This window comes from Panthera pardus, unplaced genomic scaffold (assembly GCF_024362965.1).
Source record: "Panthera pardus isolate Hobbes unplaced genomic scaffold, ASM2436296v1 HiC_scaffold_22, whole genome shotgun sequence".
Classification (NCBI taxonomy): domain Eukaryota; kingdom Metazoa; phylum Chordata; class Mammalia; order Carnivora; family Felidae; genus Panthera; species Panthera pardus.
Window position 1 is genome coordinate 3966049 of NW_026526788.1, and position 25850 is coordinate 3991898.

Below are 25850 nucleotides of genomic sequence, written 5' to 3' on the forward strand. Positions count from 1 at the left end.
GGACGCTCAACCGACTGAGCCACCCAGGCGCCCCCAGGTCAATTTTTTTAAAAAAGGAGAGAACCTTGAGCTATTTACAAACAGAGCAGGAAGATCTGGTAGAAACAGAGTTTGAAAACACAGCTGAGGGGACATCCAGTTAATCAAAGCCCCACAGAGACAGGGCAGGGTGCGGTCTACACTGGAGCACAGATGTGATGATTTCCTTTTGCAGGAAAAACGGGGAAAGGGAACGGACGTTTTTATTAAGCATTAATTTTGCTAGAGACCAGGCTAGGAAGTTCCTATAAATGGTTTCATTTCATCTTTTCAGCAAATCCATGGCTTGTAACACAGAAGGCCCTGTACCCATAATCCTGGGGTTTTGGCTGTTCTGTATTAGTGGCATTTCCAAATGCAGAACTCCAAAAGGTCACAGTGCTCAAGAAAGCCTTCTTTTGGACCCAGCAGAATTTATTACAGAAGGAACTATCTGTAACTTTAAAATAAAGAAAATGATTGACAAAAATCACTCAGAAACACCGTTGGTGCCGGTACTGTTTCTGCAGGTACCTGAGGGCCATGTTGTGAGCTGCCGTTCCCAGAGCTCGCCTCCCCAGGATGCACAGGGCAAAGGACAGGGTCACTAGAGGAGAGTCCTCATCGCTGTCCAGGTTCTTGGAAGGCTGAAAGAGCAAGGATGTTAATTCAACTCTCACACGGGTTCCAATAGGCAAGGACACAGAATCATAAAGGTAGAGTGTCAGGGGTGTTGTCCGTCAGCCATTGTGGTCACCGAGTTGACTAGAATACCCCAGGGTTGGGGGACTCTCTGCTTCCTGCAGAGTTTCTCTCGTGCTTGGACGTGGAAAAAAAATTGAAATGAGGAAGCTAACTCTAGAGGAGAGATGGGGCTAACATGTGCCTGTTGACCCAATTCTCTGGAGTTTTGAATATGGCGCCTCAGGAGAAGAGGGTCAGGGCTTACATTCAAATGAATGCCCACCTTAGCACCGTCCAATGCAGGGGCAAGACGTGCCTATCACGTGCAGGTGAGGGTTTTCTGTTCTCCCTATAACAAGGAGCCCACTGAACTGACCATTAAGTCCACAATCGACAACTAGATTTAAGGGGTCATCCAAAGTCAGCTTAAAAAGAGAGGCGGGGAAGAGGCAGAAGAAAGAGCCGAAATATCTTTTTGCAGGGCAAATGAAACAATTTCAGGAACCACGCGAGGAAAGAGGAACACCGCGGTGATAGCTCGGAATACCCGTAGATTCTTTGCACACCTCAGCCACCTGAAGAGGCTAAGCAAGGGTTAAGCTATCAGCACACATTCCCTCTGCTGCACCTGGGAAGGCAGATCCTACCACCTGCTCCCTCTGCACCCTGTTTTTAATCACTCGCGGAAAGGTTGAGGACCTGGGTTAGTGTTGTAACTTGGTTTGTCCCCTCAAGTCCGCTGGCGTACTTCATCACTACTAAGGAGGGTGTATTCATTTTGGATCTACTGTTTCTATCAACAGCATGTGGATTTGGCTTTTCAAATCCCAGGAAGCAAAGTCAACTGACTCCCTCCCCTTGCTCCTCCCCCAGCTCCTCCTCCTGGCCGACCCTCCTCCTCTTCTTTCTAGAAGCTGTTGTTGTCCTTGGTTTCATTTCTGAGACGCTGCATTCATCTCCGGAAGTGTCCTCAGCATGTGGGCGATAATGCCCAAGAGACACGACTGCGGAGTGAGATGGGCCATCTTGATGGCTAAACAGATCGGTTGCAGGGCCACAATTCAATACGTTCGGCAAATCCTCTGGATTTCAGCAGATATCCTTTGTATGGAAAGCTCCACAAGCAGCTCTAAACAAAGAAGTTTCCAGACTTTCAAAGCTATGACAGACACTTAAAACGGTGTTAACCCTGAGCACAGTATAGAGAGAAATATACTTTCAAGGCTCCTCTATTGGAGAACGTGGTATGTGAATTCTTCCTTTTAATTTTGTCTAAGTGTTAAATAAACATTTATCCAGATGCTAATGTTCTGTCTACCATACAGTATAAGAGACGGACTTGATAAATGCTTCTTGTTTTTTAAATTTAATTCAGTACCTCCAGCCCCCACCTCCCTGACCTACCTCTTGTCTTTTCCGCGCACAGTACTGAATCCACTCTAGATAAACGTTACAGTAGCTGGCTCGTGTTATTCCCTGGAGACACGGGACGTAGTCATCATCGGTGTTAATGTTGAACATTGCGAGGTCACGCTCAATGTAATGCCACTTCGCAAAAGGCTGCAGGGACTTCAGAAGTGATTCGTTTTTGATCCACAAGAGAAGTTTGGGGGACGTTACCATATAGTATATGATGCTCTGCAGACAGAAAGCAAGATTTTGAGCCCTTAGAGCCGTTCGAAAGACGCAAAGACTTCTTATTTATTGTATTTCATAAAGTAAATCAATGTCAGGGAAGTATGAGACATAGTTGGTTTCATGGCATTTCCTGCCAGGTTTAATGCTTAGGACTTACTTGAGACATTCTAAAGTGTCCTGTCTTAAGGGTCACCACAGGGATGAGGGAAGTGGGAAGAACAGAACGCTAACAGAATGTACCAGAACAGGGGCGCCTGGGTGGCTCAGTCGGTTGAGCGCCGACTTCGGCTCAGGTCATGATCTCGCGGTCCGTGAGTTCGAGCCCCGCATCGGGCCCCTGTGCTGACAGCTCAGAGGCCGGAGCCTGTTTCGGATTCTGTGTCTCCCTCTCTCTGACCCTCCCCCATTCATGCTCTGTCTCTCTCTGTCTCAAGGATAAATAAAAACGTTAAAAAAAAAAAAAAAAATTTTCAGAATGTACCAGAACAGAATTTCCATGGTGAGGAAGAATGACAGCCAGCCCTACCCCTTCAGAGAGAGACACACGAGAACACCCTTGGGTTGCCACAGGCTCCTGTGGAGGCCACGGGTGGCTGATCCTGCTGGAAGACACTGGGGCAGACCCTCTCCTGAGACCCCAGCCAAAGACTGTTTAATGAACAAAAACAACAAAATTCTCAAAGAACGTTTTTTTAATGTTTATTGATATTTGAGAAGGTGGGGGAGGGGCAGAGAGAGAGGGAGACACAGAATCTGAAGCGGGCTCCAGGCTCAGAGCTGTCAGCAGAGAGCCCGATATGGGGCTTGAACTCACAGACCTCGAGATCATGACCTGAACCGAAGTCGGACGTTCAACCTACTGAGCCACCCAGGCGCCCCCAAAAACAACAAAACTCTTATGGAAAGTACTTATGATGTAGAATTGTTGAAACACACATGCACACGTAATCCGGGGTGCCCAGACAGTGGACATCTGTGATGCCTTCAAAATAACCCGTGTTTTCCCCTCCATCAGACAGACACTCCACTGAGGAATATCCCAACTGGGGAAAATGCCACCCTCGGGCTTTCTTCTTCTAAGTCACAGCTTTACCGAAAGCCATCTTGCAGTTTGCGAACGAATGCGTCCTTCAGAAAGGCTAGCGCCCGGCCTGGAGAAGTCAAACTGTCACAGAGAAAACGAAAATCCAACTCGGATGTGGGTGCATCGGCAGCAGTGGTAGTATACCTTCATTATAGCCTTCTGTACCCTTTATTATCGTAGGCAACTGGAACGGGTACTCAGTGCCACTGAGGCTGGGGCGGCCCCGGGAACGTGGCTTGTATGTCACCTGGGAATCGCCAGCAACAGGGAAGGGCGGCGTCTGGTGCAAAAGAGGCAGCGATGCACGCTCCCGTGGCCCCAAGCCCCGTGGCCCTCTCTGATTATAAAAAGACATTCTTCCCAAGGGAGGAGGCAGAAAGGAAACCACACGGCCCGGACCTGGCCAGGGCGTAGGTGGCTTGACCCCCGTGACTGAGCGGGCAGAGACATACTTTTCCAGGCAGGCTCCTGCCCTCTCTCCTGCTCTTCCCTCCCTTCGGCTGGGACACGAGATCCGGAGCACCAAGGTTGGCGCTTGCTGACGAGTGTCCGGGTTCAGGTTATCTGAGGAGTTTGAGCAGGTGAGTGGGTGGACGCACGGGGTCCGTGGATTCGGGCCAAATGACGGCAAAGGCCGGACTCAGCCGTTCTCGGCTGTTAGGACCGACGGCAGCCTGGACTTCGGGAAGGCTGATCTGCGTGCAGCTCATGGCGTGTGGCCTGCCTTCTTTGGGGCATATTCTCTGTAAGCCTCCCCCACCCGACCCCAAAGTGGTGGAGCGGGGACAATGAAGTCCGCGGTTCACACGCTCTATCGTTCCTGCGACACTGCACCCAGGACAACCCCGTCAGCCTTGAGAAGTCCCTTCAGTATAAGGAGGGAGGGGACAGAGCGGGAAGGAAGAAGGAGGAGGCCACAGGAGGCTGAGTGGGAGGCAGAAAGGACAAGGCGCGAGTAAAGTCCACTTCTGTTCATCTTTCGGAGATTTCAAACAAGACAATGAGTATAAAGAACTCAGCACGTGGCCTGGCACACAACTTCTATTTGGCATATAAGTCCTTGGATCTAGGACTTACCCATCCAGGGGCTTGAGGCTCAGGGAGTCCGTGCTAGCAGCCCAGGTGAGGGGTGAGGGGTACGGGTGAGGGAACAGAAGGCATGTGGGGCCGGGAGACCGCTGAGTCTGTGGTGGCCACCAGAGTGCCTTCCAATATTCAAAGATGTCAGTTCTGAATCTGGAGGGTTTTTGTTTTTTTTTTAATGTTTATTTTTGAGAGAGACAGAGAGACAGAGTTCAAGCTGGCGAGGGACAGAGAGAAAGGGAGACACAGAATCTGAAGCAGGCTCCAGGCTCTGAGCTGTCAGCACAAGCAGGGCTTGAACTCACGAACCCTGAGATCACGACCCGAGCAGAAGTTGGACGCTTAACCAACAGCCACCCAGAGGCCCCTGGATCTGGAGGGTTTTCTACGGCCGACTTGCTGGCAGGATAATTTAAAGCTTTTATGAATGTGGGTGGTTTAAACAGCTGACCCAAAGTTACAAGCACAGGAGGATCTGTGACTGGCCAGAGGCAAGGTGTCTCAGCTGACGATTACAAAGGGTACGAAGAAATTGGGTCTGTCTGAACATCTGGCTCTAGCAAACATCTGGTCTGGTCTTTCCCCAATATGTCCCAATCACATGTACCAGATAGGAACAACAAACAAAACTTGAAGGGCGTTTACTTTTGTACTCATTTCTAGGGAGGAATGAAAATAACCCCCTCGACTGATGAAGTCAGCATAGTTAATGAGGAGTTTGAATCCCAGAGATTGAAACTTCCTCCTCCAGGTCTGGCAGAACCTTGCAGTGTTGACTTCCCAGTGCTGCCCCGGCTCAGCTCCCCAGTGCACGAGGGGAACCCGCTCCCCTCGCCCCGGAGAAAACACAACACACCCAACGGTGGCAAACCATACTCCATTTCCATTTCACGTAGGCAGAAATCCTGTCGGGGAGACAGAGTCAACGAACAGTGTGAAATCCTTCCGAATCTGTCAGGATGAAACGGATACGACACTAAGTCGACCCGGTAAGTGAGGACAGGGAGAATGAATGGGCGGCATAGAACCATGTGGAAAGCGAGATCTCTTCTGAATTAATCCACCGTATCTGGCTCCTCCAGCAGGGATTCTCCTGGTTTCTCATTTTCATTGTGGATCAGCATATTCTATCAGACAGCTCGTTCTAGGAAGGGGGCCCCGGCAGGCAGACCCACACGTGCGGTCTTCCGCTTCTCATTCTGCAAGGCCAGCGATAAGCGCATCTCCTTTCTGAAAGGCTTGGACAGGAAAGACGGCGGCAGGAACACCAGGCCCTCGCAGAAAGCGGATTCCTTGACTGCTCCGAGGGTTTTCAACACAAATAAGTGGAGGGGAGCTGGAGGAGGCACCAGAGAAAACCCTCCAGTCGTCAGGAAGGAAATGATTTCAAGTATATTCCTACAGGGTGGGGGAACTGACCCAGTTTATTAGGAGATTAAAAAAAAAAAGAAATCCTTTTGTGTAATGGAAATACTCCATGCCTTTCTTCCTTTCTGATTTGCCTGCCCAATAAAAATAACAATAATGACGACAAAAAGAATGAAACCCAACTCTTGAAACTTTGAGCAATTCAGAATAACAAAGGCAGTCTTGTTCGCCGAGTAACCAAGGTTTTTACCCTCAAATGCTGTTTCTTCTGTTCTGATAGCCACTGGGTACCCCTGAGATTTTCTTTAACTAGCTCCATGGGGGAGAGGGGCAAGTTCTGAGCTACCCCACAGCACAGGGCGGCAAGCACTGAGTGCCGCAGGCAGAGAGAGCCCCGCATGAACAGGCCCGTTGATGCTACTGGGAACCAACCCACCTGCCACCCGACCTGGGCCCCTCCTGAGCACTATTTTGGAATTTAAGAGAATTCTGTTTCTGTTGAGCACAAATATGTCCGTTGTGGTGCCCAAGCTTAGTTGTGTATCAAATCACTTGGGAAATGAGTTTAAAAATACGGGGGCTAGGGCCCCTCCCCAGGCCCACGGAGTCAGAATTTCTGGGTAGGACATGCAAGTCTCTGATTAGCCAGCTTACTCGGGGAGCCTGGTGCCAGGGGTCTGCCCCCAGCTCGCGAGCAGCGCCCCGCCAGGTAACAAAGCATTGCGCCGGGTGCCTCTCCCACCCCACCTGACACCCGCCCCCCCCTCTTGGAAAACAGAGTTAAGGGCATTGTTTTCCCACAAACTAAATATTATCTGGCAGGTTCTGGGCGGGGGTGAGCTCCTTCAGCCTTGGCTGCTTGCACATTATCCTGGACTTGTTTATCAGGAAACTGGTAAACTGTCATTTTAGAAAACATACGGGGGATTGGGAGGCAGGAGAAGAGGAAAGTGAGTATCAATCCAATTACCAGCTCAAGGGAGGGGGGCCTTGAAAAGCAGGTCCCGGAGTGGTGCCCCCAAGGCCTCTGGAAAAGCCGAGAGGGGAGACCCTGAAAGGGCACCTCATCCTTTCCCTCTCTCTTCTCTCACTCGTGGCGGCCTGCTGGCTCCATCATGTGCGGCTGGGTCTGCCCACAAGTCTCGCTCACGGGAAGGCTGTTTATGGGGAGCTCCCGATTCACAGAGATGTGGCTCAGTGTTGAACACATCTGGATCTCATCCGCCCGGACTCTATGGCCCGGACCCCAGATCCGCATTACCTGGGACCTTTGTTCATTCAGTCCCCAAAATTCCCTGGATACCTCAACACACAGGTCGCCACACCGAACGCTGGGGACCCAAAGAGGAGTCAGGCGTGCGTGGCTCCCGTGCTGAGGGAGTCGCCGGAAGATGCAGGTGAGGTGAACGCCGGGCAAGGGCCCCAAGGGAGCTTGTGAGCACAGGGAGCATGAGGAGAGAAGGGCAGGAGGAGGAAGTCTGGCAGGGGTGGGGGCGGGGAGTACCGGAATGCGTGTGCAAAGGGGGTGATGGGTGGCAGTGTGGAAACTCTACCGGAAACAACGGTGGAAAGTTCCAGATGGTTTCTCTCTGGGTTCAAGGCTGCTCAGAATGCACTTTCCTAACCCCTCACTGCTGGCACAGGACAACCTTCCGGCCCCTGGGAGACACCAGGAATGTAATGTGGCAGCTTCCAGGAGCATTTCGAGGGGACCGCTGGTGCACGCCCTTGGTCTTCGTTTCCTGTGTCCTCTCCTCCATCCACTGGAGCCTGGGGCTTACCTCTTGCAACATGAAGGGGGGGAGTCACTTAAAATGGTAGGGCTGGCAGCTGGAAGGAACCTGGGTCCCTAGGACTTCCTGGAACAGAGCCACAGAACAGAACCCCTCCGTTCTTCATTCACGTGTGACAGAAACACACTTCTCGCGCCAGCGTGCCACGGTTATCTCGTCACCCCCCAACTCTACCCCCAGTTGCGACGCCGAGTCTGCCCAGGGCTGACTCTGTATGAAACACGTCTTGCAGCGCAGTTTATAATGGCCAAGGGAGCAGACCGTGGAATCATGAGGCAGGAGGTCACCACTCCCTGATGTGCTTTCCCAAATCTTCCCCGATGTACGCAAGGCTGGGCAAAACAGCCACAGTTTTGCGTGAGGCGGGGCTGTAAATTCCTGCACCCCTTCGGCACACATGAAGGTGGTGAATACGAACCCCTAAATTTGTTTTGAATATTCCGCACAGGAAGGGGTCTCACGAACATTTCTCATTACACCTGCCTTGGGCTCAAGAGGCTCAAGAATTATTTAACCTTCTGACTCTTTACAGTCTGTCTTCTATTTCCTGTAAACTTGAGCACTATTGACGCACACGTGGGGCTCTCCTCGGTAGCTATTCCAAATTTCTAAACGTCTTTCTTTTAGTTGGTTGAGACTCCTGAAGCTTCAGGCACCTGTGTTATCTGCCTACTTTGTATTTCTTCATTTCTGCTGGGCCACCTCTCACAGCCTCAGCTGGCAGGGAGTCTGGGATCTCAGACGGATGAGCATCCTCGTTTTAAATGCCATTAAAATGTGGACCCCTGTGAGGACCAGGACCCGGGGTTCCCACCATGCAAAGTGCTCCCTATGAACAGAAGCCCGTGCAAAGACTGTCCTCCCCTGTTAGACCCGACTGTCCCTCTGCACCCTCGTTCAAGGTTCATATTTGTTTCCCAGGACACTTCACTCCAAACCGGCACATTTTCTGAGGTGGAATATGGGTTAGGCAGACGTGGCCCCAGAGCAACAGGAAAACTATGTCATTAGTCCCAAACGAGTGAGGAAGAAAGGCCGTCATAACTAATCCTAACTGGATCATTTCGCTATACTTTTGAGTTTTTATTTTAGGCTCAAAAAATAATTCTGGTTCTAGGGTGGAAATTGCAGAGCATCTAAATCGGTAACTTGTCGCACGTAAATGCTGAGGTTTAGTGATATTTCCAGGACATTTCAATTTATCGTCACCATCATCACCATAGCTGTGCTGTGTTAGAAGGGAAGACACCGATTTAGGGAAGGAAAGGAACTGTCTATTCGTGGCCACGCCTAGGCTGTGACTCAAAGCGTGAGCTCCAGGTTACCTCAAAGCCCTTGAGGATTTTTCGCAAAACCAGTGGTTCCCAAACCTAGCTGGGTCTCAAATTCAGAAGATGAGGAGAAGCTTCAGCATCTAGCCTTTTGCAAATCTCTTTGGGAGCCTCTTGAGCCAGCCCCGAATGATTACTCAGACAAGTGTCCCGGGGCCCAGAGCAGCGATACCTTGATGTAGTATCGGATGAGGATCCTACGCAGGTCAAAAACCTGTAGCATGGTGGCCGCGTTGTTGTCTATGATGCTGTAGCCCTCCAGGATGTACTGTGTTCGTGTGATCTCCCAGGTGAGCCAGCGGAGGTTGAATGCGGCATTGCAGGACAACAGGTGCGGCAGGTGGCCCGGTTTACAGCAGCAACAGCCTCTGTCGTCCTCATCACCTTCCATGATGGCCTCGACCTCTCTCTGCTGGCAGTAGGTTCCTGGCAGAGCACAAACAAGATGGAAGTTATACAAGGAGTCACTGGGTTAATAACCTTTGTTCACAATGGATTTTCCCCGGCCTTCCCTGGAGGGGAAGACACCGAAGAAAGTCTGGGAATCAGGAGGATTGTTTAATTCTTAAATTCCCAAATAAGTCACCGTTCTCATCGTCATTAACTCTTTTCTTCATTCGTGTCCATTCTGATTCTCAGCTCCTCCCCATTCGTGTGTGTGTGTGTGTGTGAGAGAGAGAGAGAGGAGACAGACTTGCACGGTGCTCATGCACACCAAGTTGAAAGGCAGTACAGTTATACTCTTGAGCTACCTTTGCCAGAAACCTGAAGGTCACAGCTGAGCAGAGGGGAGGCTAAACAAGGGTAGCAGGTGGAGATGTCTGAGAGCAAGTAGGTACGTGCTGATGTGTTTTTCAGGATGGAAAGCTCCCTGCTTCTTTTCTGGAAGAGCTCCGTTGCCTAACCATAAGGGCAGACCACGCCTGCCACCTCACCTCACATGACTGAGAGCAGGGATGTTGGGGGGGGGGGGGGGCGCTCAACGTTTTTGTCAATGATTTAAAGGGGAACATACACAGTGTGCCAACGACATAAGTTACTGGCACCGTCTGGAGTGCAGAGTTGTGACCGAAAAAGATCTCCGCAGACAGGATGGTGGACTGAAACTAACATGCTGAAAAACTAATAGGAATAAATGGCGTATCCTGCAGCTAGTTTCAAAAAACCAGCTGCACGCTTTGCGAATACATGCTAGCATATTTTACAAGTACTCTGGTAGTTGCATGGATCATAGGAACCAGAAACAGGAAAAGCGAAAGATCCTACTCGGAGTGGTCCCTCAGAACCCTTGGGTGTTTTTAGCTTAGGAGAAATGTGGTTTGACTTCTGTTGGAGGAGATCATGCTGGCTGCTGTCCAGAGAACGGACTACAGAAGAAGCAGGGGTGGGAGCCAGGACATCAGTTAGGAGGCTGTTAGTTAACACACATGACACAGTGGTGATTTGGATAAAGGCCATTGGGGAAAGTATGGATAAATGATCACATCTGGGTCTCTCTGAAGGTAGTCTGTTAGGATTTGGGAACCAATTTGGATGGGAGATGTTGAAACGATTCATGAAGAATGGTGTGAAGTTTTCTGACCTGAGCAAGGTGAAAAGTGAAAAGACTGTCCACAGAGATGGAGAAGATTACAGGGCGAGCAGCCTTTGGGTGGGCTGAGGGGAAGATCAGGAAGTTTTTCTTCCATATGTGAAGTTTTAGCTGTTCGCTATTAATCAAAATGGAGATGTCAAGTAGACAGTTGGATTAAGAAATCTGGAGTTCAGGGGAAGGGTTCTGGCAGAAATTCATAACATCTGAGAGAATTATCAGGATATAGGGGCGATTTAAAGTAATCTGGGGAGAAAGGACAGGTCTGAGAGCTGAGCTCTGAGCGTTCCATTCGGAGGCTGGGGAGGTGAGGTTCTCCCAAAAAAATGATTGGCTAGAAGTGGTCTGTGAGGTCAGAAGAAAACCAGAAAGAAGCAAAAGGCAAGTTAAAAAAGAAAAAAAGAGTTTCAAGGAAGAGGGAACATCAGCTATGTTAAATGATGCTTATAGGTCAAATTACTTGGGGAATTAACTGTGAGATTTGGCCATACAGAAGTGAATGATTATCTCTGCAAGAGATGTGTCGGTGTAATGATGAGTGGGGGAGGGGATGCCTGCTTGGAGCCAACAGTAGGGGAGAGAAAAAAGCAGGGACAGTTACTGTAGGTAACACTTTTGGGGAGTTTAAAAATCTTTACGACTTTATTCTATTTTTGGCCATTTATTGCATAGGCTGGAACCTCCTGTACAATGTTAAATAAATGTGAGTTTAGGGGGAAAGTATTCAGTCTTTTAGCATTATGTAAGGACACTAGCTGTAGGTTTTTCATAACCGCTCTTTGTCAGAAGGAGAAAGTCTTCTTCTATTTCCAGTTATCTAAGAATTTATAATAAAATCACAAATGGGTATTTAATTCTAGCAAACGCTTTTACTGTTTTTCCCATTTATTCTGTTGATATGGTAAACCCTATTGATGAATTTCCACATATTAAACCAATCTTTCATTACCGGGAGAAACGTGACAGGTTTATATATTGTTGGATGTGGTTTTCTAGTATTTTGTTGGGAATTTTTGCATATATACATTCACAAGGTATATTGGCCTATAGGTTTATTTCCCTGTGATGTCCTTGTCTGGTATACATGTTGAATTTATGAAATGAATTGGAAAGTGTTTTCTCTTCTATTTTCCGAAAGAGTTAAGGCAATATTGGTCATAATCCTTGCTTACATGTGTAATAGAGTTTAATACAGTTTACATGATTAATGGTAACAGGGATTCTAGAGTTCTCTCTGTGGCCAAGATGTTTTGTTTTTGTTTTGTTTTGTTTTTCCTTATGAATTCAATTGCTTTAGCACATATATATAGGTCTATTCAGATTTTCTGTTTCTTCTGGTGTCAAATTTGGAAAGTTATATTTTTCAATGAGTTTTTAATTTCACCTAACTTGTCAAATTTATAAAATGTCCTTATTATTATAATGCTTTAAGATCTGTAGTAATGTCCCCTCCTTAATTCGTGATCTTGATAATCTGTGTTTTATCTTTTTTTTTTTCTGGATCAGTCTGGGTAGTTTTTTTTTCTTCAATTTTATAGGTATTTCCTCAGAATCAATATTTGATTTCATGATTATTTTCCTCCATTGTTTCTTTATTTTATGATCCATAGATTTCCTGCTCTCATTTTTTTTTTTTTAATTTTCTTCTTTTATTTGCTTCGGGTTTTATTTCATTTTCTTTTTCTAGTTTCTTCAGGTGAAAGTGTAGGTTAGGAGTTGCCAATTTGTATTTTGTAAAAGGTCAGAGAGTAAATATTTTAAGATTTTGGGGCCACATATGGTCTATATTACTGCTGCCTCCTCGTCCCCTCTCTTTCTCTTCTTTCCCTCCTTCCCCATCTCCCTCCCTTTAATATAAAAGCCATTCTAAGCTCATAGCCATAGTTTGCCAACTCCTTGCTTAGATCATTGATTTAAACCTTTCTTCTTTGCTATTATAAACCTTTAGAGCTGTAAATTTTTCTCTACACATAGCTTTGGTTGTATCCCATACATTTTTTATACTGGTGTTTTTAATTTTCCTTCAGTTTAACTATTTTTTAACTCACCTACTTTTTATTCCTTAAACCTCTGTTATTAGGTGTATGCCTTTTGAGACTGTTTTATCTTTATGATCAATTGACTCTTCAATCATTATAAAATATCTTTATTTTGGCTAGGGATTACAATGTGCATTTTCATCTTCTTGCAATCTGCAATAGATGGATTTCATACCACTCTTGCTGTAATGTTGTAAGATTATTAAAATGGTATATTGACTCCTTCATGTCCTTGCCATTATTGTTGTCAAACATTTTACTTGAACGTATATTTAACCCCCATAATACACTGTCATTATTCTGCTCTAAACAGTAAAGTTTTTAAAAAGAAAAGAACATCTTTGCTAACATATTTGCCATTTCTGGCAATCTTCATTGTTTTATGTAGAATTGATTTTCTATGTTATCATTTGCTTTCAAACTGAAGGATTACCTTTAACATTTGTTACAGTGGAGGTTAGCTGGTAATCATGTCAACTTTTGTTTTTCTGGAAATATGTAAATTTTGCCTTCAATTTTGAAGGATATTTTCCTTAGCTGTAGAATCCTGGGTTGATAGTTTTCTTTCGGCCCTTAAAAAATATCATTGCACGGTTTTCTGACTTGCATTATTTCTTATGATATTTTAATAATTCAGATGCTTTTTCCCTGTCTGTAAAGTGTTTTTCAAACTTTCTCATGAGCTTGACAAAATGATTATAGAAAAATCTCGGATGCTCTTTGATTTTTCTTTCTTTAATTTTCACCAGTCTGAGGATTATGTGCTTAGGTTTGGTTTTCTTTGTGTTTATCTGGCTTGGGGTGTGTTGAGCTCCTGGGATTTATGGATTGATATTTTCCATCAAATTTTGAAAGTTTCTGAAGAATATTTTTTCAATTTTTTTCTGCCCCTATTTATCATTTTTCCTTTTGGATTCCAATTTTACACATATATTAGAATGCTTGATATTGTCCCCATAGATCACTGAGTTTCTATTTTCTTTAACCTTTTATTATTTGCCTCAGTTTGGACAGCTTCTATTGCCTTGTCTTCAAGTTCATTGATCTTTTCTTCCATCCTCTGAATTTTTCATTTCAGACATTGGATTTTATTTTTAGACTTTCTGGCTCTTTCCTATGATAGTCTCCATCAGTTCACTCATTATGATAATTTTTCCTCTGAATTCCTAAGCATATTAATATCTGTTTGAAACTTCTTTTCTGTTACCTCCAACATCTTTGGGTGTGTTTCTATTTATTGTTTTCTTTTCCTGGTTATGGACCACTTTTTCTGCTTATTTTTATATCTAGAAACTTTTATTATATGCTGGATATTGTTGATGCAATAGTGTTGACAGTCTGGACTTGTTTGTTTGTTTGTTTGTTTGTTTGGTCTTTTCAAAGAGTTTTGTTCTGTTAAGTAGTTAATTTATTTGCACATCAGCCTGCCAGCTTGATCCTTTTGAAACTTTTTTAAAAATTTAAATCCAAGTTAGTTAACATATAGTGTAATAGCGATTTCAGGAATAGAATTTAGCGATTCATCACTTACATGTAACACCCAGTGCCCATCCCAACAAGTGTCCTCCTTATTGCCCCTCACCCCTTTAGTGCATCCCCCCACCCAACACCCCACCAGCAACCCTCAGTTTGTTATCTGTATTTAAGAGTCTCTTAACTTGTTTTTAGAGTGTCTAGAGTAGACCTGTGGGGTGATAATATCTCTACTCCTAAAGCTTGGTCTTTCTGGGGTCTTGGTTGAATTCCTGGGATGTTCAATAAGGTGTCTCTGCTATGTGATTGGAATTTCTACATCTCGGCACCTTACAGCCTCCATATTTTCTATTTAGTTCAGACCTCCACAGTTACTATTCTCTGTCAGGACTTGCCTCTAACAGTCAGCAGGTTAATATTCATCCAATTACTAAAGAGGATCCCTGTACAGATTTTTACAGTGCCTTCCTTGTGAAATTCATTTCTTTCTGATACTCTGACCCACAAAACCCAGCTACCTTAGCTACCTTAGCAGCTGAGAACTCTGATTCTGCCTCCGTAGCTCAGCAAGACGACTGTACTCTATTTGGGTGTTGCCCCCAACCCCCATACTACAGATAAGAAAGGGTCTCCAGGAAGAAAGCAAGGGTAATTATGGAGCTTACTTGTGTCTCTCCTTTCTCTTGTTGATCAGAGGCTTGCACTGTCTGTTCAATATCTGAAAGCAGTTGATTAAGATATTTTTCCTAGTTTCATAATTGTTTATGGCAGGAAGTATAGTCCAGTACTGGTTACTCAGTCATGGCCAAAAGGGTAAGTCTCCGAATCCTTTTACACGTCTTCTGAGACTGAATTCAGACGTAAAAACTTTCCTGACATCCATTCCCATACCATTCATTTTTTCCAACATCCCTTATCATTATTTACAGTGCCTGCTACTTGGTAGGTGCCGACAGAGTAGTTGGTGCAATGCCTGAATGGGTAAATGAAGGGAAGATTTTTATCCAGGTCACTGCATGCACAGGCAATGGAAACTCTACTGAGAAAACGCATGGCAGATTATATTGCGTGTTTGGCAGACAAAGAAAATCAATGTTTGTACTAAGCCTCTCCACAGAACCCATAAATGAGATGGTCATAACAAGTCAGAAATGGGAAACTACAACCTTCAAGTAATAATGTACATACAGAACTGTTAGGATAACAGTCAATGAAACAGAACTCAAGATCAGGATGGGGAAAGCAAGCAGGCAGTGTTACATGAAGTGTAACAGTGAAGGGCTGATCCCACATCTTTGATTCCATTTGTCTTTCCCCAAGACCTCACTGCTTTGGGTTTTAGCTGAAAGCACTCCTTTTTAAAACCTTTCAAGGGTGTCTTAGCTCCTGCTGCAATAAAAAGCTTTTATTCCCTCTGGTACAGATGTATAGAAATACATACATGAATTATCAGCAATGAGTAATTCACACTGCATGCTCTGGGGCCTCCAGAGTGAGTAATGGCCACAGTGTCCTAACTGATCTGCCCACTGGGACCCTTGGACGTGCAGGCACTAGACTCCGGGGGTGGGAGATGTCTCATCCTACTAAATGGCACGGGGACAACACTGGTTTTCTGCAAGTAATAATGTAATTCGGGAAGAAACCCTCTTTCAGTGAACAAAGTGAGATAGTTCTTAGACTCCACAAGGAAGAAGCATAAAGGAGGATTTTCACCTCCAATAGGTTAGCATAACCGGTCAAATGACATGCTTCAAAAATCTGCATTTCTTTACAATTTCTTTCTCCATACTTCTCCATCCAGGTCTGGCATTTACCATGTTGAGCTGAATGTAAGGGTTTTTTTTTCCCCCTTTACATTGGGCTGAATGTAAGGCGTTTTTCCCCCTTACATCAAACAAACTGGAAGGTGTGTGTGTTTCAGTGTGTGTGTGTGTGTGTGTGTGTGTGTGTGTGTGTGTACACACACAATAAAATGAGGAGTTTCGATTTCTATCATGTGAGCAGTAAAGACCCACACCATGAGGAACATGGGTGCATCTCGGCACTGACAAAGACAGTTGAGGAAACAGTGTGCCATGAGGGACGGCTGCTCGACAGGGACACCCTAATTGCCAAAGGTTTTTGATAAACACTCAGTTAAGGTAGACCTCCGTACCTCCTTTTAGGAACAAAAGATTCATAGTCAGGATCACATTGCAAAAGAATACAAAAATAAAAAAACCCGGTCATTCTGTACATGCACTACTCTGCTGCTCAAATGCAAAGCAAGACCATATATTCTCCTCCGAGAGGCTCACCGGGTTTGGAGCACATTTCCTCCAAAGGGAACACCAAGAGTCAACTGCCCTTACGCCATGACCTACACCATTGGTGTCAGTGAGAGAGGACCTGGCTGGCCGTTTCTGTCCGGTGTTTCCACTGAAACTGACCCTTGGCATCTTTTATGTTGTGATGTTCTCATGGTCTAAGTCAGTGGGACACAGGAACGCCTTCACTAAATAATTTTTAAATTTAAATTATTAGAGTGTCTTAGAGCCTGAGTGCTGATAGATGAGAATGCCTAATTAAAGCAGTGGAAATTAATTTTTTGAACTGAAAATGTATCTAGAAGGTCCCAGATGTCTCGCCACAGAGGATATATAGCAATTTCCTGCATGTGGCCACAATGTGGGGCAGCCCTTGCTGTCGTACCGGGCAGCTCTCCTGACCACTGACCCTTCCTTCCTCCCTTTGCTGGTTCCCCCCGGTGAGCAAGCACTGCTCCCCTTTCAGTGCTGTTTGCCACATGTACCAGCGACAGGCCAGGCCTGGCTTATTTATTGACACTTAATTCCCGAAAGGAATGAAGTTAATTTAAAAAGGCGTGCACAGTACAATGGCAAATGATAAAATTTAAGTAAAATTGGGGACAAGAAAAAATATGATGAAGCCAGAAAGAATAATGTCAAGAGACCCTAGCTGCATTCTGTGATACCCTATATATTTACTAAAGGTAGGCCACAGACTTCCCTGGGGCTTTCTAGAAGACAATGTAGAAAGAAACCTTGAATAGTTTCTTGTGTCCTTAAGACAACAACAAAATAATTGCTTGGCAGGATCTTGGCTATTTCAAGCGAAGACACCAGAAAGAGAATGTTCCCAGGACCCTAATAAAAGGTACATGGTGCAACCTGGTGAACACTATCCTTAAGAGAATTGCCCAGAAAGTACGAGCTGTTCTAATATGGCCAAAGCACAACAAAGAGAAAGCATTTCTGTAGGTGGCTGAACCAATTCGACCTTAGGAATGTGGTTCTCTAGAGGTCTCGTGTCTCCCAAGGGCAGAGTTTAGAGAGTCTTGAGGGCAGGAGAACTTTATCGTTTTGAGGAAATCCTTGCTATGGATCGTTTTTCTCCACCCAGTTCTGAAAATTATTGTGGACTGAGCAGTAGTGACTTAAGCCCAGGAATGGAGATATTCTGTGTGGTCAGTCTGCACAGGCCCCCTCTTTCGTGGTCAAGCCAGGCTAGAGGTAGAGCTGACATCCTCTTGGAATGGTCGGGAAGCCAAAGAGAATGGCTGGCTGAAACAGAAGGTCCGATAACCAAAATCCACCCAAAGTGTCCCCGCTTCCATTCCAGAGAACCCTGTGGGGAAGGTGCCATCCAGGCCCGGAAGCCTGGGCCAGAGGAGATGGGACTCAGGGCAGGCCGGCTCGAGTGGAAACCTGACTCTCACGGAGACGCATGAACTTAATCTTGTAGGTAACAGGCAGGCAGCGGGGACTTTTGAGTCTCAGGAAAACACGAGTAAAGTTGCAGTTAAGGAAGATTCCCCTGCAGCTTTGGGGGAGCAAAGAAGGGGCTGGGGCCGGGAAGTCAGCTACCCACAGTCCCATTCAGGTGAAAAGTGATGGGGACAGGAGCTAAGGAAGAGGCTGTTTACCAGGAGGTCAGAGGAAATGAAGGAGAGGCCCGGCTACTATGTGAAGGGGACACATTAAAAACAGTCCCCTGCAGGGGCGCCTGGGTGGCTCAGTCAGTTAAGTGTCTGACTTCAGCTCAGGTTGTGATCTCACGGTTTGTGAGTTTAATCCCTGCATCAGGCTCTATGCTGACAGGGCAGAACCTGCTTGGGATTCTCCTTCTCTCTCTCTATCTCTCTCTCTCCCTCTCCTCATACCCACTTGTGCTCTGTCTCTCTAAAATAAATAAATTAACAAAAAAACGGTGCCCTGCAGTGGGAAAGCTGCACTGAAAGAAAATGTCAGCTTGCTTTACAACATGCACAGCAAAGTCTAAATGCACAGTATTGTAAAGATTGGGCCTCCTGGCCCTCCAGTTTTTCTTCTTTATCTGATAGGAGTATTTTGAGAAACACCACTCAGCTGTCCCAAAGAATCCGACTAACTGGATTCCCCAGAAAACCGCATGTATTATCATTATTATGTTTAGGGCTATCCAGTGACAGTGTTTTAAAATAACTTTGCTAGACATTTCTTCGTGCTGTGTTTTCATATGGCCACTGCCTTCATTGGACCTGCGTGCCAGACACCGGGCCGGCGTTTTACGTATGTGTGCAATGAGGCCACCAGGAGGGGACTGACAGGAGAGAATCAGTCCCTGGCCATGGAGTGGACTATAATTAGGCAGACATAGGTTTTAGCCAGGGCTTTTGATTCAAGCTGCAGGTGGGCTTTCAGACACACACTCTGGGATGTGTGTGTGGATTTTATAAATTGTATTCCCTTCAGAGGTCATAGTTAAGATCGTTACCGAATTGCCCAGGGCCACAGAAGGAGGAGAACACCAGAAAATGGTTAAAGCTGAGCTCAGAGCAGATCCCTTCCACGGACGTTTGGACCTCATGCATGCATGTCGTGTGTTGGAAACGCAAGATGTATGAGTCAGGGCTCGGCCCCAGCCAGCTGTCCTTGAGCTTTGGAGAAGCACCCTCCTCGGCGTGCTTCTGTTGGTGGGTCACACACACGGTGACAGAGATGCCGACGGGGGAGAGAGCATCCACAACATGAAGGCTGGAAATCTAAACGATCATTGCCTCTCACCAGTGGGTTATATCAAGGGCCGTGATGTGACCCAAAGAAATAATACAAGAGAAGGCATTTTAAAGTTTGTGAATTATTGTCATTTTCACGTAAGTCGTAGAGTGGGGTTTGTTTGTTTTTTCGGGAAAGGCATGGAGATGCCCCTCCAGCCCCTCCTCCACCCCAAGCTAATTCTCCCAGACAGAATTCTGGAACGGGAGCTTAAAGGTACATCTGTCCCCAGCTATTTGCCCTAGGAGGAGGCTTCTATATCTGCTAGACTTCACCAGATTAAATGTCTGGGAAGAAATCATCATTACAATGATTAACATGTTTATTTATAAAGCTGTCTTATTATACATCCCATTTCCTGATGGCCACACATCCATTTGATAATCACCCCCTTGAAATGAATCCAAACTTAAAGATGGAGAAATAGAATATGAGACATGACCAAGGTCACACAGCAGAAGGAAATCAAGGAGTAGAATTGGTCTCCTGAGACACTGAGGGGTTTTAGCTCTGTATTATTTTACAGGACAATTTCTCTCCTAGTCCCCAATTCCAGGCCTTCAACGGCACTGCAGTCGACCACCTTTCAAGGATCACAGAGAGGATCTAGAAGAAGTGTATTGGCCCAGGGTACAGTAGGGGGAAAATGTGTTAGAATACTTTATACATGTTTGATTTTGTGGCACAACAGAGGTTTTTATTGTAACCATTTTATATTCCAAGGAGACTCAATTTGTTTTAAGACAGATCCATACCGATAAAATTTTTCTTATGACCTGTCTGGCCAGCTGGATTTTAAAAGCAGTAGAATACCTTTCAATGAAGCAGCACTGTTTTCTCCCAGAGAATTTTGATTTCAAAACATCATCTGCTCATGTAATGTTAATCACATTGAAAAGTGATAGCATCTCACTTATGGCACATATTAACCTGGCTATGCAGGTATAATTTCTCCTTTTTTTTTTTTTTTAACATTTATTTATTTTTGAGACAGAGAGAGACAGAGCATGAATGGGGGAGGGGCAGAGAGAGAGGGAGACACAGAATCGGAAGCAGGCTCCAGGCTCTGAGCCATCAGCCCAGAGACCGACGCGGGGCTCGAACTCACGGACCGCGAGATCATGACCTGAGCCGAAGTTGGACGCTCAACCGACTGAGCCACCCAGGTGCCCCTCTCCTTTTTTATACAAATAAGAACACTGGGTCTCCAAAGCAGCCTCTCCAGTGGAAGGGTCTGGCCTTTTGAACTTAAAATCCATATTTTCCCCTTAGCATACACTGTCTAATAAGGTTTAACAGATTATGAGCAAAACTTTCTCTGAATTTACTTTTTTCCTACCGGCCTATAGGAGAAAATGAAATGCACCCAAAAGCACTTCGTGTACATGGTAACTTATATTGGGCAGGTTTGAAGCACAGGTACGAGAAAACTTGACATACATAATCATGATCTCTGTGAATGATACGGCTTTTCTTCCATTCTTGCCCCATTTACAGGACACCAGTGCACTTGACCTTACACAGGTAAGAGTCATTCTCTCATTCATATTTCATTCTGAGTTGTATTATTGTACTTTTCTTCCACAAACTTATTTTTGAGCGTCGTTAAAATAACGCGGTGCGCCTAGGTGGCTCAGTCAGTTAAGTGTCCGACTCTTGATTTCCACTCAGGTCATGATCTCACAGTTGTGGGTTTGAGCCCCACGTCGGGCTCCACGCTGATAGTGCGGAACCTGCTTGAGATTCTCTGTTTCCCTCTCTCTCTGCCCCTCCTCCGCTGGCACTTCTTCTGTCTCTTTCAAAATAAATAAACTTAAAAAAAATATGCAGGGGGCCCCTGGGTGGCTCAGTCGGTTGAGCCTCTGACTTCTCACTTATGTCATGATCTCATGGTTGGTGGGTTTGAGCCCTGCGTTGGGCTCTGTGCTGACAGCTCAGAGCCTGGAATCTGCTTTGGGTTCTGTATCTCCCTCTCTCTCTGCCCCCCCACCCCCACCCCTGCTCACACTCTGTTTCTGTCTCTCTAAAATATAATAAACATTACATTTTCTTTCTAAATATGCAGACTCTTTTCATGTTCAACAGCAAAGCCTCTTTTCTTCCCAGACTTGCTATCTAGACAAGCATGGCTTTGTCTCTCTCACTCACATGTCACATAATTTGAAATGAAGAAAAATATGTGTTTAGGAATTCTGAATGGAGAACCTATTATTTTAGGGGTAAAGTTTGGAACCAAGGGATTTAATAGATTACTTGAGCCATGTAGATGTTAGAACTAAGGACTCGCTAATGACCTGAATGTTGCCATAGAGAAGAAAGAATTCTAGAGAGTTTCAAGATTAGTGGGACAGCTATGGCTCTCTGTGGCGTCGCCACTAAGGAGAAAGGTTTGGGTTGCATTAACTTTAGATAAGATTAGGTTACACAGATATTTTAAAAATGTCCCCACAGGCCAGTGATTATGGGGTGTTAGCCAGACTATGAGATGGCTGATAACATCTCACACAAACAGGAACATAAATCCCATTTTCTGATGTTTTCCAGATCTGATGGTAATGTGTGGCTACATCCTCATCACTATGCCTTTGCTTTCTACATTCATTCGGCAAGAGCCATCTGGGTTTCACAGTTGCTAAGGCAGTAGATCATTCCAGAAACTGAGCTGCTAACAGTGGTGATGCCATATTAATATTTAAGAACCCTTTCAGGTAAAACTTTTAAGTTTCAACAACCAGAGAGAATTTTTAGAAAATTCTTTCCTTCCTTCCTTCTTGCCTCCCTCCCTCCCTTCCCTCCAAGGCAGTGTGGCCTACTTAGGGGACATCCCCATCCCCTCCTCTACCACTGGTGACCATGAAGCCTGGAGCCTCATTCTCCCAATATTTTTTTAATGTCTCAAATAGGGATAATAACACTTGCTCACTTTATAGAGTTATTATAAGAAATATTCTGGAATATACTGAGCTTGAGAGCTGAAGTGCCTAGTATGGCATCTGGCAAAGAACTCGTGCTCAGGAACACGTAGACTGCCTCTACTGTCTCACTCAACCAATATTTATTGGGCAGCCTACGTGAGCCAGTCAACACACGGGGGGAGGGCCACGAATAAGGCAAGGAGTTCCAGCCTTTGAGAGTCTCACCATCTAGCAGAAATTGGTTCAAACAATATTGCACAGCCCGCATGAATAAAGAGCTGCATATATCAATTTTGCAAGAATACTGAAAATAAGCTTTGGTTTTTCAATTACCACTTATGATTTTAATTACCAGGAGACATTTATTGGCCATCTACCACATGTGGCCACATGTCCACACATCATGGTAACGTCCTGATCCCCAAGACTCATGACCTATACATACAAACGCCTGAAAACAAACATAATTTTCATCACGACTTTGCTCCAATAAGAGGACAGAGTAATCTATACTATTGGTTGTGTTTTGCATGAGCTACTGTATGAGCAAACACCAGAAGGATGTGATACCATGGGAATGTGCATACAAAATATAAAATATATTCAAATGCCATATCATTCATTATAAAGAAATACTGAAAAATCGTAATTTAACAGAAAACTGTAGTTAGGCAACTAATAGAAAAGGTAAGTGTCCACATAACATCATGCATTTCTAATACCATTTTTCTAGGGCTTCCCAAAAACCCACTTTATCAAATGACACTTAAATATTTCCTAAGACACCCCGTAAGAAGATTTCTGGAAAAATCTGGATCTTGCTGTGATAAAAATGTAGCAATCCTATACTAATGAGGATAATGAAAGCTGCACGCATAACTAAACTTCATCTCAGCAGCCTCAAAACTTCCCATGCATGTGACCAGTCTTAGATGATAGGATCCGCTTCATCACCCTTGAGAGAATGTGCCTTTATGACAGTTTGTGTCATTTGCCATGGGGAACCCAGGACCCCCTGTAGCCTGATTTCCATAGTACTGTGTAAATCACATTTTCTGACCTGATCTTAACTACCACCCAACTCCCACCCAGGCCACAAACTCTTGAGATCTTTTCGCTGTGCCCTCGGGAACTCACTGTCTATTCCTCAACTTCTCTGAATGTTCTCTTCTCCTTCGTGCCCTATTGGAAAGCTAGCTCTCCCTGCCCTCTAGTGGGGATGACTGTTCTCCTGCACTCCTCTCGCTCCTGGGTCTGAGCAGGTGGAAGATGTCCTCTTGCTTCTCAGTGGTGCTGTCTCTGTCTACCCCACACCATTCTCCTTCGTTGCCTTCTTCCATGGCCCTCTAGGTCACTCTGAGTCCTTGAGTGGGGATTCTGGCTCGGGGTCACTGTCACTCTCCAGCATACTTCTGACCAATCACTCTTGAGACTGCAGTATCCTGGCCCCTGACTCCCACTCCTCTAATGATCGCATTCACTCAACCTCAGCCACTCACTCCCATGGCCGTGATCCTAGACTATAATCACCAAAGACTGTCTGCCTTCGATGAATGTTCGTTTCAAACATCCTACTCTTCTGCAACCACCTCCTATCTCTCCAGCTTATTTTCCTCTAATATCACAACTTCTACAACTCTGACACCTTTCTGAGATCCAGAAAGCCCTTCACCAGGTCCTGTTTCCCACCCCTCTCCCACCCTTGCCTGTTTATCTCTTAGCCTGCATTACATAGCCAGGCACTGCAGACATTATCACACCCTTTCATACACTGTCAGTTTCCTTGTCTTCGTTTTACTTTCTGGCACTCAGTCAACTCAGTCTCAGTCCTGATGAAGGCCAACTCTACTGCTCTATACCTGCACCCATGAAGCTGAATGTGGCTTAAAAAAAAACACAAGCAACTACAACAGGTCTTTCTTGAAAATCATGACCCCTCACTTCAAGTGGGCTCTTCATACAGGCCAACTGTATTTCCCCACTCCATCCATCCTTCCATCTGTCGACCCATCTCTTACGTGCATCTGGGCCATATGTTCTCTCTCCTCTCCTGTTACTCTAGATGTGCTAGCATGGGTTCCATCCTCTCAGCCCTGGGGATTCTATCACTTGCCATCAGAGCAAGCTCCCCTCTTCCCTTTGCCTGAAATCCCTCCACTCTGCTTCACTGTTGTGGTGGTGTTTCTGACGCCCAATCCTATCGCTAGCCGGTGCATGAATGCTCAGGCGTGTCAAACTCCCCTGTGAGGCACCGTGTTAGCAAGAAGTCAACAAGTGCTCATCTTCCCTCTTGACACCAGCCATGGTCTCAAGCCTGGGATGCCCGCCAACAGCACCTGCTCCCTGGGAGAGACTTATACTCTGACTCCAGCAGAGAGGAGAGGTTCAAATTTCCCCCGAGTGTATCATATCCTGTAAGTATTTTGTATCTCCTGACCTGATGGGCTGTCAGAGCTGGAAAGACACTAGGAACTTAGAAATCACACGGAGGCTCTGATAATGGAGTCAAAAATTGGAGAGGCCAAGTCACTTGTGATGCTCTGTTAAATATCCGGAGATAAAGTGGGGTTTTTAAGTTGCTTTTTTTTTGCAACCAGAAAAATAATGTGGAGCTTCTGAAAGGATGTGCCAGCGATTGAAGGCATTCTACCCCACTTTACTGAGTGTTTTACAAACTAAATAAGCATCACAGTACAAATCCAAACAAATATCCCAAAGGAAAAAGGAAAGAAGAAGGTAAAAGGGTCAGGCAGAAAGAGACGTTCTGGTTAAGAGATAGAGAGCCACGGGGTTTGCCTAGTTCCAGCACTAACTAGCTGTGAGCCTGCAGATAGCATTCATCTTCTGGAGCCTGGCTTTCCCACTATTAAGTGGGAGGAAGCAATGGGACTGTGGCCATTCTGAGGGTGGATGTCACCTTCACAGGCCAGTGCTCTCTCCCTAGCTCGGAGCTCACATGCATCTCATAAAAGACTCCCTCCAGTGCCTTTTTCTTTTGGCTCCTCCTCCTGGTTCTTCCCCTCATCAGACAGTATCTTTACGTCACCTGACTTATTTTGTTTGGAACACTGTGACTCCTCCTTCATTTTTCTCCCCTTCTAACAGAAATGGGTGAACCCGTCAGCCTGGGTCACCTGGATGGCTAAAGGAGAACAGAAACGGATTGAATAGATTATCAACCCTCACTTTTCCCTTTTTCTGTGTCCACCTACTTGAATGATGGTTAAATGGGACTTAAAGTCTGATAGATTCCATTTCTTTTGAAAAATCTTGAACACGGTGCCCCTCACGCTGTTGGCTTTCTAAAGTGCATTACCTGTTACCTTGACTTTGATTTAAAGCCAATGATTAATCTGTCAAGTCTTGAATGGTTTCCTGAGAGGCTCCTGAGAGGCATCTACCCTGGTTGGGTAGATGCAAATAATACTCATAAACCTGAGAGCAGCAGAGGCACCACTACCTTGTTTCTGTAAGAACAAGAAAAGAATTTACTTCTATTCTCAGATGCATGAGCCAAAAAGAGTTGGATAGAAAAATGTGGCTTCCTTATTTGTATTCTTGATTTGAATCGATTTCAATCATTCCCTATGGTACCAGCCAACAGAAATAGAATGTGCCATGGACCTTAATTATTCTCTTGGGCTACCCAGGATTTAAACCTCTGTCTTATGTTTGGAAAATTACCCAATACACCAGACTGGCTCACTGTTCACCAAGTGTTTTTACTTTTTCTCCTGGGTACTCAGCTAGACATATCCTGACTTCTCTTACAGCTATGTCACTTCTAAGCAATA

The 25850-nt window shown here is 45.4% G+C and overlaps 1 protein-coding gene across 4 annotated transcripts in view; it reads right to left on the minus strand.

Annotated features, from left to right (window-relative positions):
- Window positions 1–25850, minus strand: part of PCNX2 (pecanex 2) — a 299669-nt gene that overhangs the window by 28186 nt on the left and 245633 nt on the right. For all 4 annotated transcript variants that reach the window (XM_019418990.2, XM_019418991.2, XM_019418992.2 and 1 more), the window contains exons 26-28: window positions 9172–9425; window positions 2107–2340; window positions 553–665 (exon numbers count right to left, since the gene is read on the minus strand). In XM_019418990.2, the coding sequence (XP_019274535.2) occupies window positions 553–665; window positions 2107–2340; window positions 9172–9425 (601 nt within the window). The remainder of the gene's footprint in view (window positions 1–552; window positions 666–2106; window positions 2341–9171; window positions 9426–25850) is intronic.